The 17,688-nt window shown below is 27.8% G+C and overlaps 1 protein-coding gene across 1 annotated transcript in view; it reads left to right on the top strand.

Moving 5' to 3' along the window:
* The window catches only part of TppII (Tripeptidyl-peptidase II), a 113,748-nt gene that overhangs the window by 65,312 nt on the left and 30,748 nt on the right, over window positions 1-17,688 (top strand). The window contains exons 18-20 of the mRNA XM_067271525.1: window positions 9,937-10,091; window positions 15,372-15,488; window positions 17,201-17,301. Of these exons, the coding sequence (XP_067127626.1) occupies window positions 9,937-10,091; window positions 15,372-15,488; window positions 17,201-17,301 (373 nt within the window). The remainder of the gene's footprint in view (window positions 1-9,936; window positions 10,092-15,371; window positions 15,489-17,200; window positions 17,302-17,688) is intronic.

A 17,688-nucleotide genomic window follows, 5' to 3' on the forward strand; every position in this document is an offset into this window, starting at 1 on the left:
GCTTTAATTTAGTGTCCCCAATGAACTAGAGTTCACAAGTCATCATTGTGCTTCAGTCGGGGATGAAGTTCTCCTAGTTAAAGCAATTTTATTAATTACATTTGATATTATAACAAAATTTGATTGTTATTGATTATAGATATTGTTACAGATAAGTAAATGTAAAGAAAAGAAAATTTGAACTTTTAACCTTGAGTGTAGAACTGCTTGTGTGTGTGTATATGAAATATGAAGCTGCAACTATAACAGTTGATCTTAATATAGACTTTAATTAGTCATTAAGTTTATATAAAGATTGAAAGAGTTAATACCAGCAAAACAATAGATGTGCATGCTTATGATTATGAAATATATCTGTATCTTATTATATCTGAAACATGCATAGATATATTATTTCTTGGTAGTTATGTTTTGTATTATTTAAAAGTTGTATTTTGTTTTACTTAGTTTAAAAAATTTGAAAATCACAAAATTAAATTTTATTCTTTATACATGAAAATATTCTGAACTTTACTTACTTTGAAAACTTGTGTGTTATTTATTTTTGGAATGTTTTGACGGTGTCTCAATACTATTATTTTTTTGAATATTCAGATTGTAAATGTTATCTTTAAAACATTTATCTGCCTAAATACAATTTTTTTTTATTCTATATAGTATGGATGCTGTATAATACAGATGTATGTAAAATCACTTTAATCCATGTCAGTTGATTTTCCCATAGCAACACCAAGCTAATACTCAAGGCTTTATTGCAGCTTAATTTTAACAGATTGTACATCATATGCATTTTGGGCTGTTGTGACTTTAGAGCCCCTCTTTAGTGCTATTAAAGACAATATGACTATAAGACTTGACAATGTTGTGATTTTACAATAAAAATATATTATTTATAATATGATTATTATATGTACTTATATATCTTAGAGAGAAACAAAAAATTATTTAAAACTCCATTACACATTCAATGTTTCCATATAAATACAATAACCCTAGTGTTTTTATAGGAGAAACTGGACGGACATTAGAAAAAACAATTAAAGAACACAAGGCAGCAATATACCTCAAATATAGTAATTCACCACGGTTTCAACATTCAATGATAATATTTGTATAATAAATAGAAATAAAATTAAAATTCTACATAATGAAAAAGACATATAAAAGAAAATTTAAAGAATAAATAGAAATATTAAAACATCCCAAAGAAAAATTAGTTAATATATCAGATGGCATGACTATTGACTCACAATGGTACCAAGTAATAGAGGGTGCTCTTCCACTCTTCCACATACAATATAATTGATAGTGTTTTAATAATTTTATTGGTTTAAGTACTGGTGAATGTTACAATAAAATTTGTAGTATACTTGTGGACCTATATGAGTACAGATTACAGTAGAAATATTGTATGTATGTTCTTTCTTTGACTATCAATATATTGAAAACGGTGTTTTACAATTTTATCATACTCATATAGCACTCCAAATATGCAAGCAAACTGTTGTAACCTGTTAGCATTCATCTTTGTAATTTGTATAAAATTATGAATGGATGTAATAATTATAAAGTAAGAATTATTGTTTTTATATTGTATTTAAAGATATTTCTGATATAGATTATAAATGCAATTTTTACCCATTTATAGATAAAGATTTTATAATTGTTTTTATATGGAAACATTGAATGTGTAATGGAGTTTTAAATAATTTTTTGTTTCTCTCTAAGACATCAAAGTACATATAATGATCATATTGTAAATAATATATTTTTTATTGTTAATCACAACATTGTCAAGTCTTATAATCATATCATTGTCTTTAATAACACAACATTTTGGGCTGTAAAGGACAACAGCCCAAAATGCACCTGATGTATAATCTTAAAATTATGCTGCAATAAAGTCTTGAATACTAGCTTGGTGTTGCTGTGGGAAAATCAACCGACACAGATTAAAGTGATTTTACATACATACAATTTTTTGTTAAGCCATTTTTCTATTAATTGAGACTTAATGAGTATTTCAAGATATTTTGAATATGATTAGATTAAGTTGATATCAAAACCAGGTCCATATTTAAATGGATCATGTTTGTTTTCATGTAATGTTAGAAATATGTACACAGTTTATTGAACAAATCACTTTATAGCAATTTTATTATACATTACTGATAATCATTTTGAAGCTATGATTAATGTTTATATTCATTATAATATATTAATAATTCTAATTACTGTTTGCAACCTTGTTTACGTGGAAAAATATTTTAAACTAGTGAAGTAAAATTATTTAATATTTTAATTAATATTAAGTCTAATTACAACTATAAAGTCTGTCAATATTGATAACACAAATATTCAGTAATTAGAAAGTATTTTCATAATAATTAGATAACATATCAAATTTTACATCTTTCCAAATCTAATTAATACAGTATGATGATAAATAAAAAAAGATCTGAATAACATTTTTTATAGATTAAACATTATTTCTGATGAATCAGAATTTTGCAGAAGTAATTCTGTGTGTTATTGCAAAATTATAAAGAAAATTTCCTGAATATTTTAAGTTAATTTTCTACCAATAAATAGAACTGTTTGTGTATTTAAAATTTAGAATTGTTTTTCTTATTTAAATAGCACTCCAGCCAAAATTGGAAACAAGTTGTTCAGGGATAGGGTTATTTCACTGTATTTGTAATGAATGAACTACATTTCCTATCTTCAAAGTGTGTTCATTATTTCTTCGTGAAAAATTCTTAAGGGAACTCGGTTCATATGAAAAGACATTCATAATCAAGGACCGAGTGAGTATATCTTCTAAAGTACTATTTAATAGTGAACACATAACTATTTTCAAACAGTAGTTTACCTATCATTGAATTAAAAATATTATTTTCTATGGTTAAAAGTATACTGTATATATCATTGATGGCATTTATTTGATGAATATTTATATTCCTTTCTATTATGTAGTAGAATTATATAAAGGTGTCAAGAGATATAATGATACAATATCCAAGGATTTGGAAACCCATATTTTTACAAAAATGGCTTATCCTTAGTTTCAATCCAGATATACTTTGGTTTATTAACAAATATTACATCTTTAAAAATTAGGAAAAATGCACATTATTCATTTAATCTTAGGGATACTTATTTGATTATATGACTAATAGTGCATTATATTAAGAATTTGAGATTGTAGCCAATTGTAGTTATCATTAAAAAATAAAGTAATAATTATTTGTTTTCCTAAGATATGCAATAATTGTTCTTTATTAAAGAACGATTATTTTGAATAAATATTTGCAGTTTTATAATGTACATTATTTAATCATTATTTTATTTATTCCTTAATAAAAAATTTACAATAAATAGGCAGAATGGAAGACTTATTTTTCTATAGTCAGAAAAGCGTATTGAGTTTATGAAGTTAACTGTTTTCAATTTGGAAATACATTCTGGAAGAACTTTTAAATGTTTAAAAGTAGCTCCTTGTAATTTCTTTAGCTTCTCTTTGTAATGAATCAGAGCTATTTTTGATACAAAAGTAGAATTCTTATTCAAATAATAAATTATTTTATATTTCAGTTTAAGATGATATATTCAATCAATAATTGTCTATTCTATTTAATTTTTGTTTAAATAGCATAATCATTGTTACTATTGTATATGCTACTTCAAAATTTTAAATTAAAAATTTAATCAGTGCTCAACTGGTCAAATTTTCAATTATATAGTACAGTATTTATATACAGTATTTGAAAAAAGTCATATTTAGGGTTATTGGATTGACTAAACTATAAATTTCCAAACTTTCAAATAATTTTTCTACACTACAAATGTTACAAAATGAATATAGAATCCTTTCAAAAATAAAGTGAAATTGTTTTTTACTTCAGAACAATATAAATAAAAATATACTATTCTTTTTCTTTGTTTTTTGAATTATAGAAAAGATTATTGATTTATATTTGAAATGTCAGATTCTTTTTATATTATACTGTGTACACAATTAAGTTAAATAAAATTAATTAATTTTTAATTCTTTTTACTTTCATGTTCTTACTTTTTTACTTTTTTGTTTATTGTCTTTGATTCTTAATATTTTATTTGAATTACTGGGAGAATATAATTGATACATCAGGTGAAAATAAAGATATTTTGTTTTGACTTTTGACTAAGATTTCCTCTCTTTGCTAATCAGAAACTACATCTGTATAATAAGTCCTATTAATAAACAAGGTCCAAATAGGCAATATAGAAACAAAAGAAGTAATCAATTTTTATATTTTTATTACATATAGGATTTTATGTACTGGATTACCTTCTCTAAAACTTTCACAGAAAATTAATTCAGATTTTTGTGTAATTTCTAGATTTTATATATAATTTCTTTAAAATAAACATTTTAATTCACTGAAATGTTAAATGTAAAGCAAATGTTTTTTCATCTATTTTTCTACTTATTACATTGAAAAAAATTACAAAATAAAAATCAAGCTAGAACAATTTTACTAATAGATTGTGTACAAGCAATTAAAAATTCCAATTTCTTAGTAGTAATAATGATAATAATCTCAATATCTAATTGCTAGATATGTTGGGTTACATTTGGACTACTAATTTAGTTAATTAACTATATAATTAAAGATAATTATGCTTTCATCAGAGAGGGTCATAGGCATAAGACATCCCCAATTTGCAAGATATTTAACTCTGTATGGTTATATAGCTTTAATTATATGTATAGCCTTAGTAGTAACGATTGCACAGAGGTTCAGATAACATAACTGGTAATACATTTGCATATGTGGAAAATGTGGGTTTAAGCCCAACTTTAGATTGATTTCCCCCCACCATATAAGTGTACCAACTCCCAAATATTTCAGATGATTTTCATTTCAGGATTAAAAAACTTTGGAATAATTGATGTTTTTTACTCTCAGCAATATCAATCCTATTTCCAGATTATTATAAATTAAATAATTTGTTTAAATTTAATTATTAATTACTAATATTAATACAAGATTGAAGCCTAACAACCTACTTTTCCATCAAATTGTTTAGTTAGGTAGTTAAAGTAATAGCCAGGGCCGGATTTACATAAGGACATTTGGGGCCGGTGCCCAGGGCCCCCACATAATAGGGGCCCCACAAAACTATGTTTAAACATAATTTTTTTTCTATTACTGCGACAGCCTAGTGTGGTCTAATCATGAGGGCCACAGGCAAAGAAAACCAAACCCAGGAAAAAACCTATAAAATATCGAAAAATTTCGGGAAAAAAATTTTACATAGGTATTTTTCAATTAAATTAAAATAATTAGTTTTATACAATAAAATATATGTATGTTTACAATAACCTTATTTTCAAATGAAATTTACATCTTCCTAGTTGAAATCTAGTTGAAAGTAGTACAGTATTTTGTGTAAATATTCTAAATCATCAAATTTGCCTACTTTTAAAGGGGGCCCTCCGAATTTGTGCCCAGGGCCCCTGGATTGGTAAATCCGGCCCTGGTAATAGCTCAAATATAGTTTGTCTATTATGGCAATATTGTATTTGGATTATTATGAATAGAGTGTATTATTATTTATGAATTATGGATTAGGACCATATTATGAAGGAAACTCCAGTTTTTATTTCATAAAATTTGTAGATTTTCTGAGTTTCACAATAATTTGGAAGTAATTGAATAAAAACTACATATTGTAGTTTTTCTTATCAGAAAAAAGTTTATAAATCATGTGAGGGCCATGATTTTCTTGTCAGACCCAATATTAAAATTTGTATGGTACAATAAACAGTTTTATGAAACAAACCTTCTATTGTAAGAGAAAAACTTGCATAAGGATACTTGGAAATTTTAATAATGTGTGCCTGGAACATTTTAAACAGCACAGAAGCCTTTCATGAGTAACCATGCATGATGTAATGGCAAATGTTGATGGAAATGTCATTACTGAAACCCTCTAAAGAATGCTTACTATCATTAAAGAATACAACCAACAGTACTATAATATGGACAAAAGCATACTGCTTTATTGTATACAGCCAGATAAAACCACCTCAGCTGGAAAAGTCAAAGAATGCAAGGAGGACAAAGACAGAATTATACTTGTATTTTGCATCAATCTTGATGGAAGTGACAAAAGAGAAGTGATGCTTATTGGGAAAAATTTATGGCTGTGGTGTTTTAAGAAATTAATCAAGTACTTCAGCTAAATTACTGCCACACAATAAAAGACGACTGCTGTAGAACTTGAAGAATAATTCAAATAATTTACTGCTTTCATGAAGAGAGAGAACAGAAAGGTGTTGTTACTGCTTGACAATGCCACATTCAACATGGAGATTCAGCAATGTCAAGATTAAGTTTCTAGCACTCTATAGTACTGGAATGTTGCAGCCAGAGCCATAGCAATGCATTGGCAATGGGGGTAAGTTCGTGAGACATGAGAGGTGCCAAGTGCCATTCATGCCTCACAAACATTTATGCACTTTAGACTAAACAAACTAATGCATTGCTGAGAGTGCCAAAAACATTGCTACATCTCTGGTTGTAGCCAATAGAAATAGGCATTAAGATGCTTCAAGACATATCATCAACACCAAGTAAAGCAGACTGTGTTAATGACAAGCCCATTATGATTTTTCTTTAATTAAAAATGCATTCTAAACAGTTAAACACAAATGGAGTGAAGTCACTCCACAAAAGATTGCTGACAGCTATGCCTATATTAGATTAGCAAAAATACAAGCTCTTTCCATTACTCAAGACAACAACAATCAAATACTCAGAAAAATTAGAACAGCTTAAAGGTTGTGGTTCATTCACCATCCCATGACTGTGGTAGAATTTTTAGCAGTTGACTTCAACATTCCAACATGTAAAATGATGTCATTATCATGATCCAACATGCAAGATGCAACCATCATCTGTTGATATCAGATGATGGTTGTTAGTGTCAAAAATGGCAGTTTTTAAGCAGAAGAGGATGACAATGGTGAAGAAAATGAGCAGATGCCGACATCAAAGAGAGAACCTCATAAACTTAAGACAATATTAGAAAAGCATTGAGATGCTGTATTGAGTTATGTGATGGCTTTAGATCTTTTACTTGTGACGTTGATAAGACAAAATGACAAATGTGTCATTCAGTTCTTCAGTTCTCAAGAATAAAAGTAAGAAAGCGTATGTGTGGCTATACAAGCAGACATACCGAACCGAGTGCACGATAAAATATAATGGAAAATATGTTGTTCCATACAGTGTAGATTTTCCTTTGTTCTTGAAGGTAGTCTGGAAGTTTGAATTGATGTTGAATGTGAGAGTGAACAGGTTTTTGTTTTACAACCACCGGATTATATCAGGCTACTTTTCCACATTTATAATTGCAGAAAAATAGCCCAATATAATCTGGCAGTTGTTTGAACATACTGTAATTAGTTAATGCTGGAATAATAGGCAGTATTGCAGGCTATACTATATAAAATGATACTTATTTTATACAATACAGTATATCAAATAAACTTTTGTGAAAAGTATTATTAAGAGTATTATAAGACCTGCAAATTACAGTATTATTTTGATAGTATCTTAAGTCATTTATGATAGACTGCCTTCTCCGATTAGCTGCCAAAATCATGACTGGACACGTGAGTGTCTTAATGGGATTGACTGTACAATAGAAACTAAAGTTTGAATTTCTAATAATAAACAAATTATGTAAAATTTTTTTCAGTAAATTATCAAACTAATTAAATTGAATAAAAAAACCCAAAAGTCCTGTATAATTTGATTTACTATAATAAATATTATATGAAATTACATAGCCAAACAATAAAATAAAATTTGTTAATTTGATTTACTGCTGTGTACAATTTAACTAAATATTATAAAATTTTGATTAAAAATATTTGTTTTGATAAATTTTGTCTTAAACTTTTACATTTTTTTTCTTAAGTAACTAAAATTTATCATTAATTTAAAATTTCAGTACAAATTAATGGAAAATTTTAATTTGATTAATTTTATAATTTATTTGTTTTATGAATAATAAATAAGATATATAAGTAATCTACTAATTTTTATGTTAAATATATATTAGCAATCATCACAGTAAGATACATTAATTGACAAAAAAGTTATGTATCCAGATAGAGTTGTCAAATTGCTGTAAAACTTGGTTTACAGCTATCTCAGATAGGTATATAAATTATTATCGTTATAGTTTAATTGCATGTCAGGCAATGCCACCAGAGTATCTTAAAATTGCTACCACACTATCCTAGAAAAAGGCATACAGAGGCTCATTCTGTTCACAATTTTTGATGTATCTCTTCTATAGAGGTCTTCAAACACTAGGCAGGCCTGTGTTTGAAGAAGAACACAAAGAAAGGCTGCCTTATTAGGCTGAGGAGAGTTATTATACCAAATTGCTTATCATCTGAGCCATTCTGACTTGACTGTCAGGAGGGATTGGGATCAGTGAATCATGGAACATGTACTGTACATGACAGGCAGGCTCTGGATGTCCCTAACAGACTACCAGGAGTGATGATTGTCTGATTTTGAGACAAATACAAACATCTTTGTTTACTGTTCAGAGAACAGGTTGAAACCTTGCTAAGAACTCTCTTTACCATTGACATGTAATTAGCAGAGGCAAATTTGAATGCACAGAACCTGCTATGCATACTACCATTAGCATTCCAAAATTGTTGAGTTTTTGTTTGCAGTGGTGTCATAACAGAAAAGTATGGATTGCTACAGACTGGAAGTGTATCATCTTTAGTAATGAATCCTAGTTGTGTTTAGGAATAGATGACCACCATATTAGTGTGAAGGGCCATTGGTGGGTGCTTCATTTCTGCCTTTACTTTTGAGAGGCACACTGCTCCATTGTTGGCATGCTGATTTGGGAAACTATCTCATATGACAGTTGGTCACTTCCTAGTAGTGGTGCAAGGATCATTGAGGCATAGTGGTACATTCAGAAAATCCTGTGCCCTCACGAGTTGCCTTTCATGGCAGGGCAAGCCAAGGTTTCCTAGGAATGTCTAAAATTTTGTTACATTTAGTTAGCCTGTTTCTAGATTTGTTGCTTATCAATCATTTGTGAGACCAGATTGGATGCCAGCTTTGGCCATCTTTGAGTGTGAGAGTTCTGGAGTGGTTGTTACATCTATGGGCAAATCTGTTGCAGGATAGCATATGATGCCCACGTCGTCTTGTCAAAGTGTATTGGCACATGTATCCATGCAAGAGGAGATCCTTACAAGATGGTAAAGGTTTATTTAAATTGTACCATTGTTCCATAGGAAATTGTTCTTTTGCTATAATATTGTAATCAGTTATTACCATTGTTATTACTTTCACACTAATAAACTTTCATTTTATTCTGATATCTACTTCTTGGTATATAATTTTTTGTCAATGAGTGCATTCCATAAATAACTTATATTAAAGAAGAAATCATTTTTAATATTGAATAGTCTTGAAATATGTATTCTATGGATAAATAAAAAAATATTTTAGCTGCTTTAGAGATGACAAATTTATAGGAATTTAACTATAATTGTTTGCATTTAATAATTTTTATTCTAATTTAGTTACATAATAATTGAAATTTATGCTTTTTCTACCTAAATATAGATGCTAATAATATATCTAGTATAGAAATATCAATAAAATCTTTATTGATAGTACTAATATACTTTAAATAATGATTTTTCCTGTAATTCTGTTTTGCTTTGTTTGTTGTTTATATACAAAATATAAAATAATTGATTATAATTTTTTTTAGTTTAAAAAATAATAATTTTTGAAATTTAAAATTAATCAATATTTAAATATATTTATATTTATAATAAAACTTACATTATAAGTTTGTAGAATTTTAAATGTTTTTGCATTTTATTTTTAGTTGTTAATATACAGTCAGCAGACAGTCAACATGATGCTCATATTGTTGTACATGCAGTTCAGATACGTCCACAATGCTCAGTTAAAACCAATGAATTCCATAAAATGTTCTTCTTGAATGCTCTTGCTGAAGTGACATGTTCATTTCCAGTTCAGGTTAATTCATCCATTTAAAAATTATTGTATATAAGATTGATTTTCAAAATTTAAATTTGTTAAATCTATATGTATTACGTTATTACTTCTTAATGAATTAGACTTTATTTTACCATTTATCTAATTTTTAATTTCATGATATTGTAATTATAAAAATGATAAATGTTCAGTATGAACAGTCAGATGAAATATTAGGTTTTAATATAATTAATATTTCATATTGAATTTTATCTTAGTAACTTAGTAAAACAAATGTAAAAATCTTAATGACGACAAAATAAATGTATTACAGTAGAACAGATTATTTGAAATTATTTGTTCTGCAGGTGTTTCAGATAATCAAAAATTAGATAATTTTTGATTATCTGAATCACCTGCAGAACTGCAGAACAATACTATAGTTGTATCCTAAAATATTGTAGTTGTACTGGTAAACATGTAATGTATTTATTCATTAATGTGCGAGTAGCATCCTACTGATCATTTGGATCTGTCACAGTAAATAGGCGTCACTGGTCATACAGACATGTAATATAGTGTGACATCAGTGGGAGAGAGAAAGGAGGGCAAGTGGTGATTTGGATAATTGGACATTTGGTAAATCAGCATTCAGATAATCAGAGTTCTACTGTATTATATTTTAATCTGTGGTAATATATAACTGGCAGTGTGTAATGTGCATTGGTTATATGCCATAAAAAAATGCTAGAATAGAAACAAAACCTTTGCTTGATCTGCACTATCTTAGTCTTATGCATTTGCCAATGTGCAGTTTAGAAGTTACCATCTCCAACATTCTGTTTCTTTTCTTCATTTTTTTCTTTCATTTACATTGAAAGTTTGTTGCAGATGTAATTTATAAGTAAAATAGGGAAAAAATGGAATATTTAAATAGAATGATTTATTTTTAAAGATATACTGCATTTTTGATTTTTTTCAATAACATTAGCTTTAATGATTCTAAAATACTGTAGTATGAAATATTAAACTGAAAAATTTTTGAATAGAATGAAAATAATTTTATAAAAGTTTTTTGCTTCTTGTATATTAAAGAACAAATAAGAAGAATGAGTTTGTAAAAGTTTATTTATGTTTCTCATTCAAAAACAAGTAAAGTAAATTATCTAAATGCTGGCAAGTATATTATTAGTTGCAGAAGCAAAACTAATAATACAGTTGTAAGTTGTTACTTGTAACAACAAAACTGATTTCAAATTTCAAAATCTGTTTTGTCTAAAAAAAGTTATGAATTTTGCATATTTACTGATCTTATGAATATAAACAATGTATTTAGATAGATATTTACTTTTAAATACTTGATCAAATTTCAGAATTTCATTACATCCTCTGTGGGAAAGCTTTAGTTCCATGAAATTTTGTTTAAACATTTTAACTTTACAAATTATTTTAGATTATAATCTGTTTCTTTAAAAATTTTTCAAGAAATATTTCTTTTTAATTTAATATTTTCTGACTGAAATCATTATTATTTTGTTTCTACTGCAACCTATTTTATTACAATGTTTGTTATGATATGTTCTATATAACAAAACTAATTAAGTTTAACACAATCTCCACAAAACTACTGGTATAAAACAATAAAAATGCGTAAATATCAACAAACCAGCGTGAAGTAGATTTAATTAAACAAAAAAACAAACGTTTCCTCCATTTTTAATGGTCATCCTCAGGTTTATACCATGTAAAACTAATAGAATGCACGTTTTTAAAAAGAACAGAAATTTTAAAGTTTTGAACATCATGAAATATGCACCTGCCCAATGTCGCATTTAACAAGGTTCTTCAAACTGGATAACAATGGAGGAAAACGTTTGTTTTTCATTTAATTAAATCTACTTCATGCTGGTTGGTTGGTAGTTACGTATTTTTATTAAGTTTAATATTTATCTAAATGTACTTCTTCACAAGATCAGTAAAATATGAAAATTTCATTATTTTTAGACAAAACATACAATATTGTATGGCAAATATTTCTTGTATTATTTTAATTTCAATTTCTGATATTAAATATTTAAATTGGAGACCTGTTTTTAAATGTCTAAATAATAATCTGACAATACCTTTTTGAATCAATTATTGAGTAAAAAATTATTTTGGTGAATTTATTTCATTTCTGTAATGTATATAAAATTATTTATTTAACAGATTTGTGAAATGATACATAAATTATTATCTAAACTTCTGTTTTCAATCAAAATTAATAAATAATTAATGCTTAATTAAAAATTAAACACATCATTATGTGACTAACATGTAACTCTGGAAATAAATACCGTATTTTACGGACTATAAGATGCACCTTAATTTTTAAGCAATTTTCTAAAAAAATACCTATAAGATGCACCTGAATTTTGGAGGCAATTTTTCGAAGAAAAAAGTGCGTCTTATAGTCCGTAAAATACGGTATGTGGAAATCGATTTCAGTAAATACAATGTTGTTAGGATAATAGATAAATAAATTTTTGTTTGGAATATTTTAGATTTCATTTGACTTTTGGATTAAAAATTTGCATTGACACTTTTTGTATTACTTTTTTGAAAATTTATTTTAAAAATCTATTTTTCATCACATTTTAAATATGAAAATTTTTTGAAATGATCATATAATTCTAAAATCTTTTTAAGAAAATACCTTATTAAAATTATATGTTTTTTTGCATGTATAGGGTGTAATGAAACTCCATGCCAATATTTTAGGATAAATTCTAGGGTCAAAAATAAGCTTAAAAATCTTCTAAGTGTTTTTTTAAAATTTTGCTTCATTTTCCAGATCTAGCCTTTCAAAAAAGATATTTTTCAAATTTTCAGCCAAAGTACTAACAATAGAGTTGTCAACTTTTTAAAGTACAGGAATCCCTTGTACAACACAGCATTCCTACAACACATTTTTTTCTCAAATACGATTTGAGAATTGGGAAAATCCCCTGTACAATGTGATGTTCTTACAATACAATCTTGCTCTAACATGGTTTGAGAATTGCGGACACCCCATTACAGTTTTTAAATGTACCATCATTTGAATGCACATACAAAGATTAAATTAATTTATAAAATCTCTTAAGCAAATGCAAGCAAATGAAAATATCAGATTTTATGAAAAAGTATAAAAATTGCATTGTTTTGATCAAGATCAACAGGAAAGCTCTATAAACAACTATATTTTGCCAAAAAGTTACCATTAAACAAAGGCAAACCTCATTTAACTGTAACTAGCAGTGAAGAAAAAAATTAATTTTAATGTGCAATACTTTTGATTGTGATTGTTAGTTAATTATTGATTGCTTTAACAAACATATTTCTCTTAATTATGAAACAGAGCAGTATATATTTTTTTTAACTTTTGGAACCTAACTCTGTTTGATACTAGTCTAAAGTGACCAGATATGTTAGGTGAAATGCGGGACGCTTCTGTGTTGTGGGAGCTAAAAATGGGGTGGACCTCCAACATACATATATATGTTACCGGCAAAACCCAATTTTACACCAAACTAGTTTTGTCTAGGCCAAACTAGTTTGGCGCAAGCATGTCAGGCCAAACTAGTTTAGAATTATTATAAGTGCCAGCGTCTCACAGAATCCAACGTGACCTTTTGGGTAGGAAAAATTCGGTTAATAATTTGGTTGGTAATAATTATGGTAATTTATTAGAATAGGTTAGGTTAAGTTAGAATGTGCGTCCCCACTGTTCCGTCTTCTGATTGCTGGAATCGGAGACAAGCCGCCACCTTCGATATCTAGGGTAACATTAACCCCGTTTTTTTATAATTAAGTAGACTATGTTTGAATAAATATTGTTCATCTAATTGATTGCCTTTTAATTTTATTTTAACCATTAATATACTTGAATAATAATTCTAAACTAGTTTGGCCTGACACGCTTATGCCAAACTAGTTTGGCATAAAATTGGGTTTTGCCGGTAGCATATATAATAATAATAACTAATTCATTAATAAATAATTTAGTAGAAAAATATATAAATACATAAATGCATAAATAAACTTAAAAATAACTCTTCATAGAACTTGATGGCACTGTTTGCATATCTGTCATGGTATGCCTAGAATGGCCACTAGGGGCACCCCTAGATATTATTTAATAGAGTACCTAGATATCAGAGTAGCGACACACGAGTCATTGCCGTCATGTTCTGTCCAGTGTCATCACATGGTCTATGGGTTTACATTAAAAAATGACAAATTTTTTAGTTTAATAAAGCATTTTATTTGTAAAAATGCTTTATTAAACTAAAAAATTTGTCATTTTTTAATGTAAACCCATAGACCATGTGATGACACTGGACAGAACATGACGGCAATGACTCGTGTGTCGCTACTCTGATATCTAGGTACTCTATTATTTAAATTAATAATAAATTTGGTATATTATTATTGCAATAGGAATTTATTATTTATACCACGGAATGACACCGTTACTGCTAGAACGCCCATTAGGGGGCATCCCGGGCTACTAGTAGTAAAAGAAAACAACAACCTTGTGCTCTTGACAGCTTGCGAACATGTTGAAAATGTTACATGACCTAATGCGGGACACTTTCCAGGACGGTATTCAATGCGGGACTAACAACCCAAATCTGGGACAGTCCCACACAATCTGGGACATCTGGTCACCTTATACTAGTTCTTTGTTTTGTATAGCACAGATTTTCATAACACAGAACTTTTTTGGAACCTAACTACCATGTTATATGAGGGATACCTATAGTTTTGTATTTTTTTTTTTTTTTTATCTTTCTGTCAATAGATTGAGATAAGTAAATGTTGTCCAAGCAGGCCCTCCCATAAAATGGATAAATCTGGATGGACACTGCAAAATCTTAATAAATTACATTTATTAAGATTTTGCAGTGTCCATCCACTTTACAGTAAAAAAAAAAGCTGGAAAGCAAGAGTTCCTCAATGTAAATTTACTTGGAATAATATTGTGGTTATTTTTATTTTACAAAATCAAATCATTACATAATTGTTTATAAGAACTATTCAAAATATGAGCTGTCTTTTGTGAGGATTTTAAGCTTATTTTTAACCCTAGAAACTATTCTTAAAATATTCACAGAGTTTTGTTACACCTTGTATATATTTATATCATATGTACTGTGTATATATATATATATATATATATATGTTACATAATGTCTATATATATGTACATTGTGTAACATCATTCAAGTGTTATATGATATAGTTTTTATGTATTAGTTATAAAGTTTCACAAACATTTTTTTTTTTTTTATGCTTTAGGAGAGAAGAACACTTGAATTATGCGTAGCAAAATGGTGGGCTAATGTTGGTAATTTATTAATAAGTTATAATATCTCATTTCATGGCATACAACCTAATCAACAAAGCATAGTTATGGTATGTTTATCATAAATCTTGTTTTGTATATATATATAATCTAAATCTAATTAAACCTAATTAATTATAAGAAAAAAAATTTTTAATTTAATGTAGGATAAGTTTATTTCTATATTATAATCAGACTACAGTGGCCAATGGCACCTCATACTTCAAATTTAACTCATTTTAGGTCATTTGAACTCTGAATTATTCAAAGTCTCAATCAATTTTTCCCATTATAAATAATGGAAAGTCAATTAATCCATTTCTAGACCCTAAACAATACCCATTTTGATAAACTTAAAACAGCAAATACACATAATTTAAAGTAAAAATAAAACAGTTAAATGCCCTAATAATAAATTAAACAATGAAAACAATAAATAAAATACATAAATACCACATAATAAAATGAAAATGCATTTACTGGTCCTACACTGTTGACTTTGGCTGACAGATCCATCATACATATACTGCTTTCATGCTTCATGATAAGTTCCTTTTCTATCTCACTCATTGATATTACAACCTTTCTCTTAGACTTTATTGCTTCCACATGCTTCTCTGATGCCATGGTTAATAAGTAAAAGTTATATTGTGTTGAACAGGAAGTTTGTGTATTTTTAACAGCTGCCATTTCTTAATATAGATGGGTGATTGTATTATAACAGTTGTGAAATTTAACACATTATTGCTAATGTGAGATTGTATTTTTTGTTTAGAAGCCTTAGCCTAAACTTTTACTTCAAATTTTATTTGAATAAAATCAAGCTGAAATGTCTTCAGGTGAAAAGCATATTGGGCATATTATGCTTTGAGTTTTGGAAAGGATGTAATACCATGCAAACAATTAAAAACATTTGTAATGTTTATGGAGAAAATGCTCTTAAACTTTGAATGTGTCAAAAGTGGTTTAAAAAGTTCCATTCAGGAAATTTTGAACTAAAGATACAAAACGTGCAGAGTACTAAAAGCAGTTGACAAAGAAAAATTGCAGGAAGAAATTGTTATGAATGAATGAATAACACACAAAATATATATACACAACCAAACACACTAATACTAAAGTAAAAAAAAGCACTGAAAACATACAAGCATGATGCAAAAGCAAGAGACAACTTGGGTGCACACAGATTGTGTTTACACTTCAAGTGCATTTTTTTCACTGCACGCACAGTTTGAATTCTAAAGCATTTGAAGTACAAGGTATCACTGTATTTAACAACATACATATATAATATGACAAATATTGTTGGTTTAGTAATATTGTTGACAAGACTATGTCTCATCTCTAAAACCTCATTGCTGTCAATGGCTGCACACCTTAGAAGTATGAAGGAGTGCATGTCAGTAGTTGCAATTTGGCACAGAGTACTTGGTACTTAAAATAATGTAATAATAATAATACATGTGCACATAAAATAAACTAGACTTGTAGGTAGTCAGGGAACCGAGAACTGGGTCAAAATAAAATATAAAATGCTGAGATTGTTTCTACGAACAGGTGCAAGTGTGAGATTTGCACATGCATTGCTTCCGTTCTCCAAGACATAATCTCGTCCCAAGAATGGCTTTGCCATTTTACTTGTTTTTAATTATCAGTTGTTTTTGTGAAAATTACCAACATATACTAATAAAGAATGTGTATATTGTACTTTTTGTTTAAATTGTACATTTAATTAAATTAATATATTAAAATTATTTTAGACAGATGATAATTTTTTTTATAGCAAGGAGCTGAAAGTATTCATCGAATAGACGCTTCTTCATTTTTGAGATATGAAGAAATAATGCCTGCTGTGACTCTGAAATCCTATGTTACTATTCTTCGGTAAGTTATTTTACATGCTGTTTTATTGGGTGTACTAGATTAAATTTATAAGTGTAAGTTGTACTAGATTAAATTTTTATTTCATATTTTTAATAAAAATTGCTAATGATGTATTTACTGCAACATAAGGTATATGTAATATCATAATACTGAAAGATGCAAAATCTACACTTTTTAGGTTAAATTCATAGACTTTCTTCAACTTATAATATTTGGAAAGATAAAATTAAACATTTTTTTATGAAAACCTTTTAAATAATATATATTATGAATATATAAATCATTTTTACACATTTTTGTCTTTAAACCATTGAAAAAACAAACCAATTAAAATAGGATTTTATTTTTTTATGAGTTGAGTAAGCAGTCAATTGAAAATTTTCAAAC

This window comes from Centruroides vittatus, unplaced genomic scaffold (assembly GCF_030686945.1).
Source record: "Centruroides vittatus isolate TY-2023 unplaced genomic scaffold, ASM3068694v2 contig_4, whole genome shotgun sequence".
NCBI lineage: Eukaryota > Metazoa > Arthropoda > Arachnida > Scorpiones > Buthidae > Centruroides > Centruroides vittatus.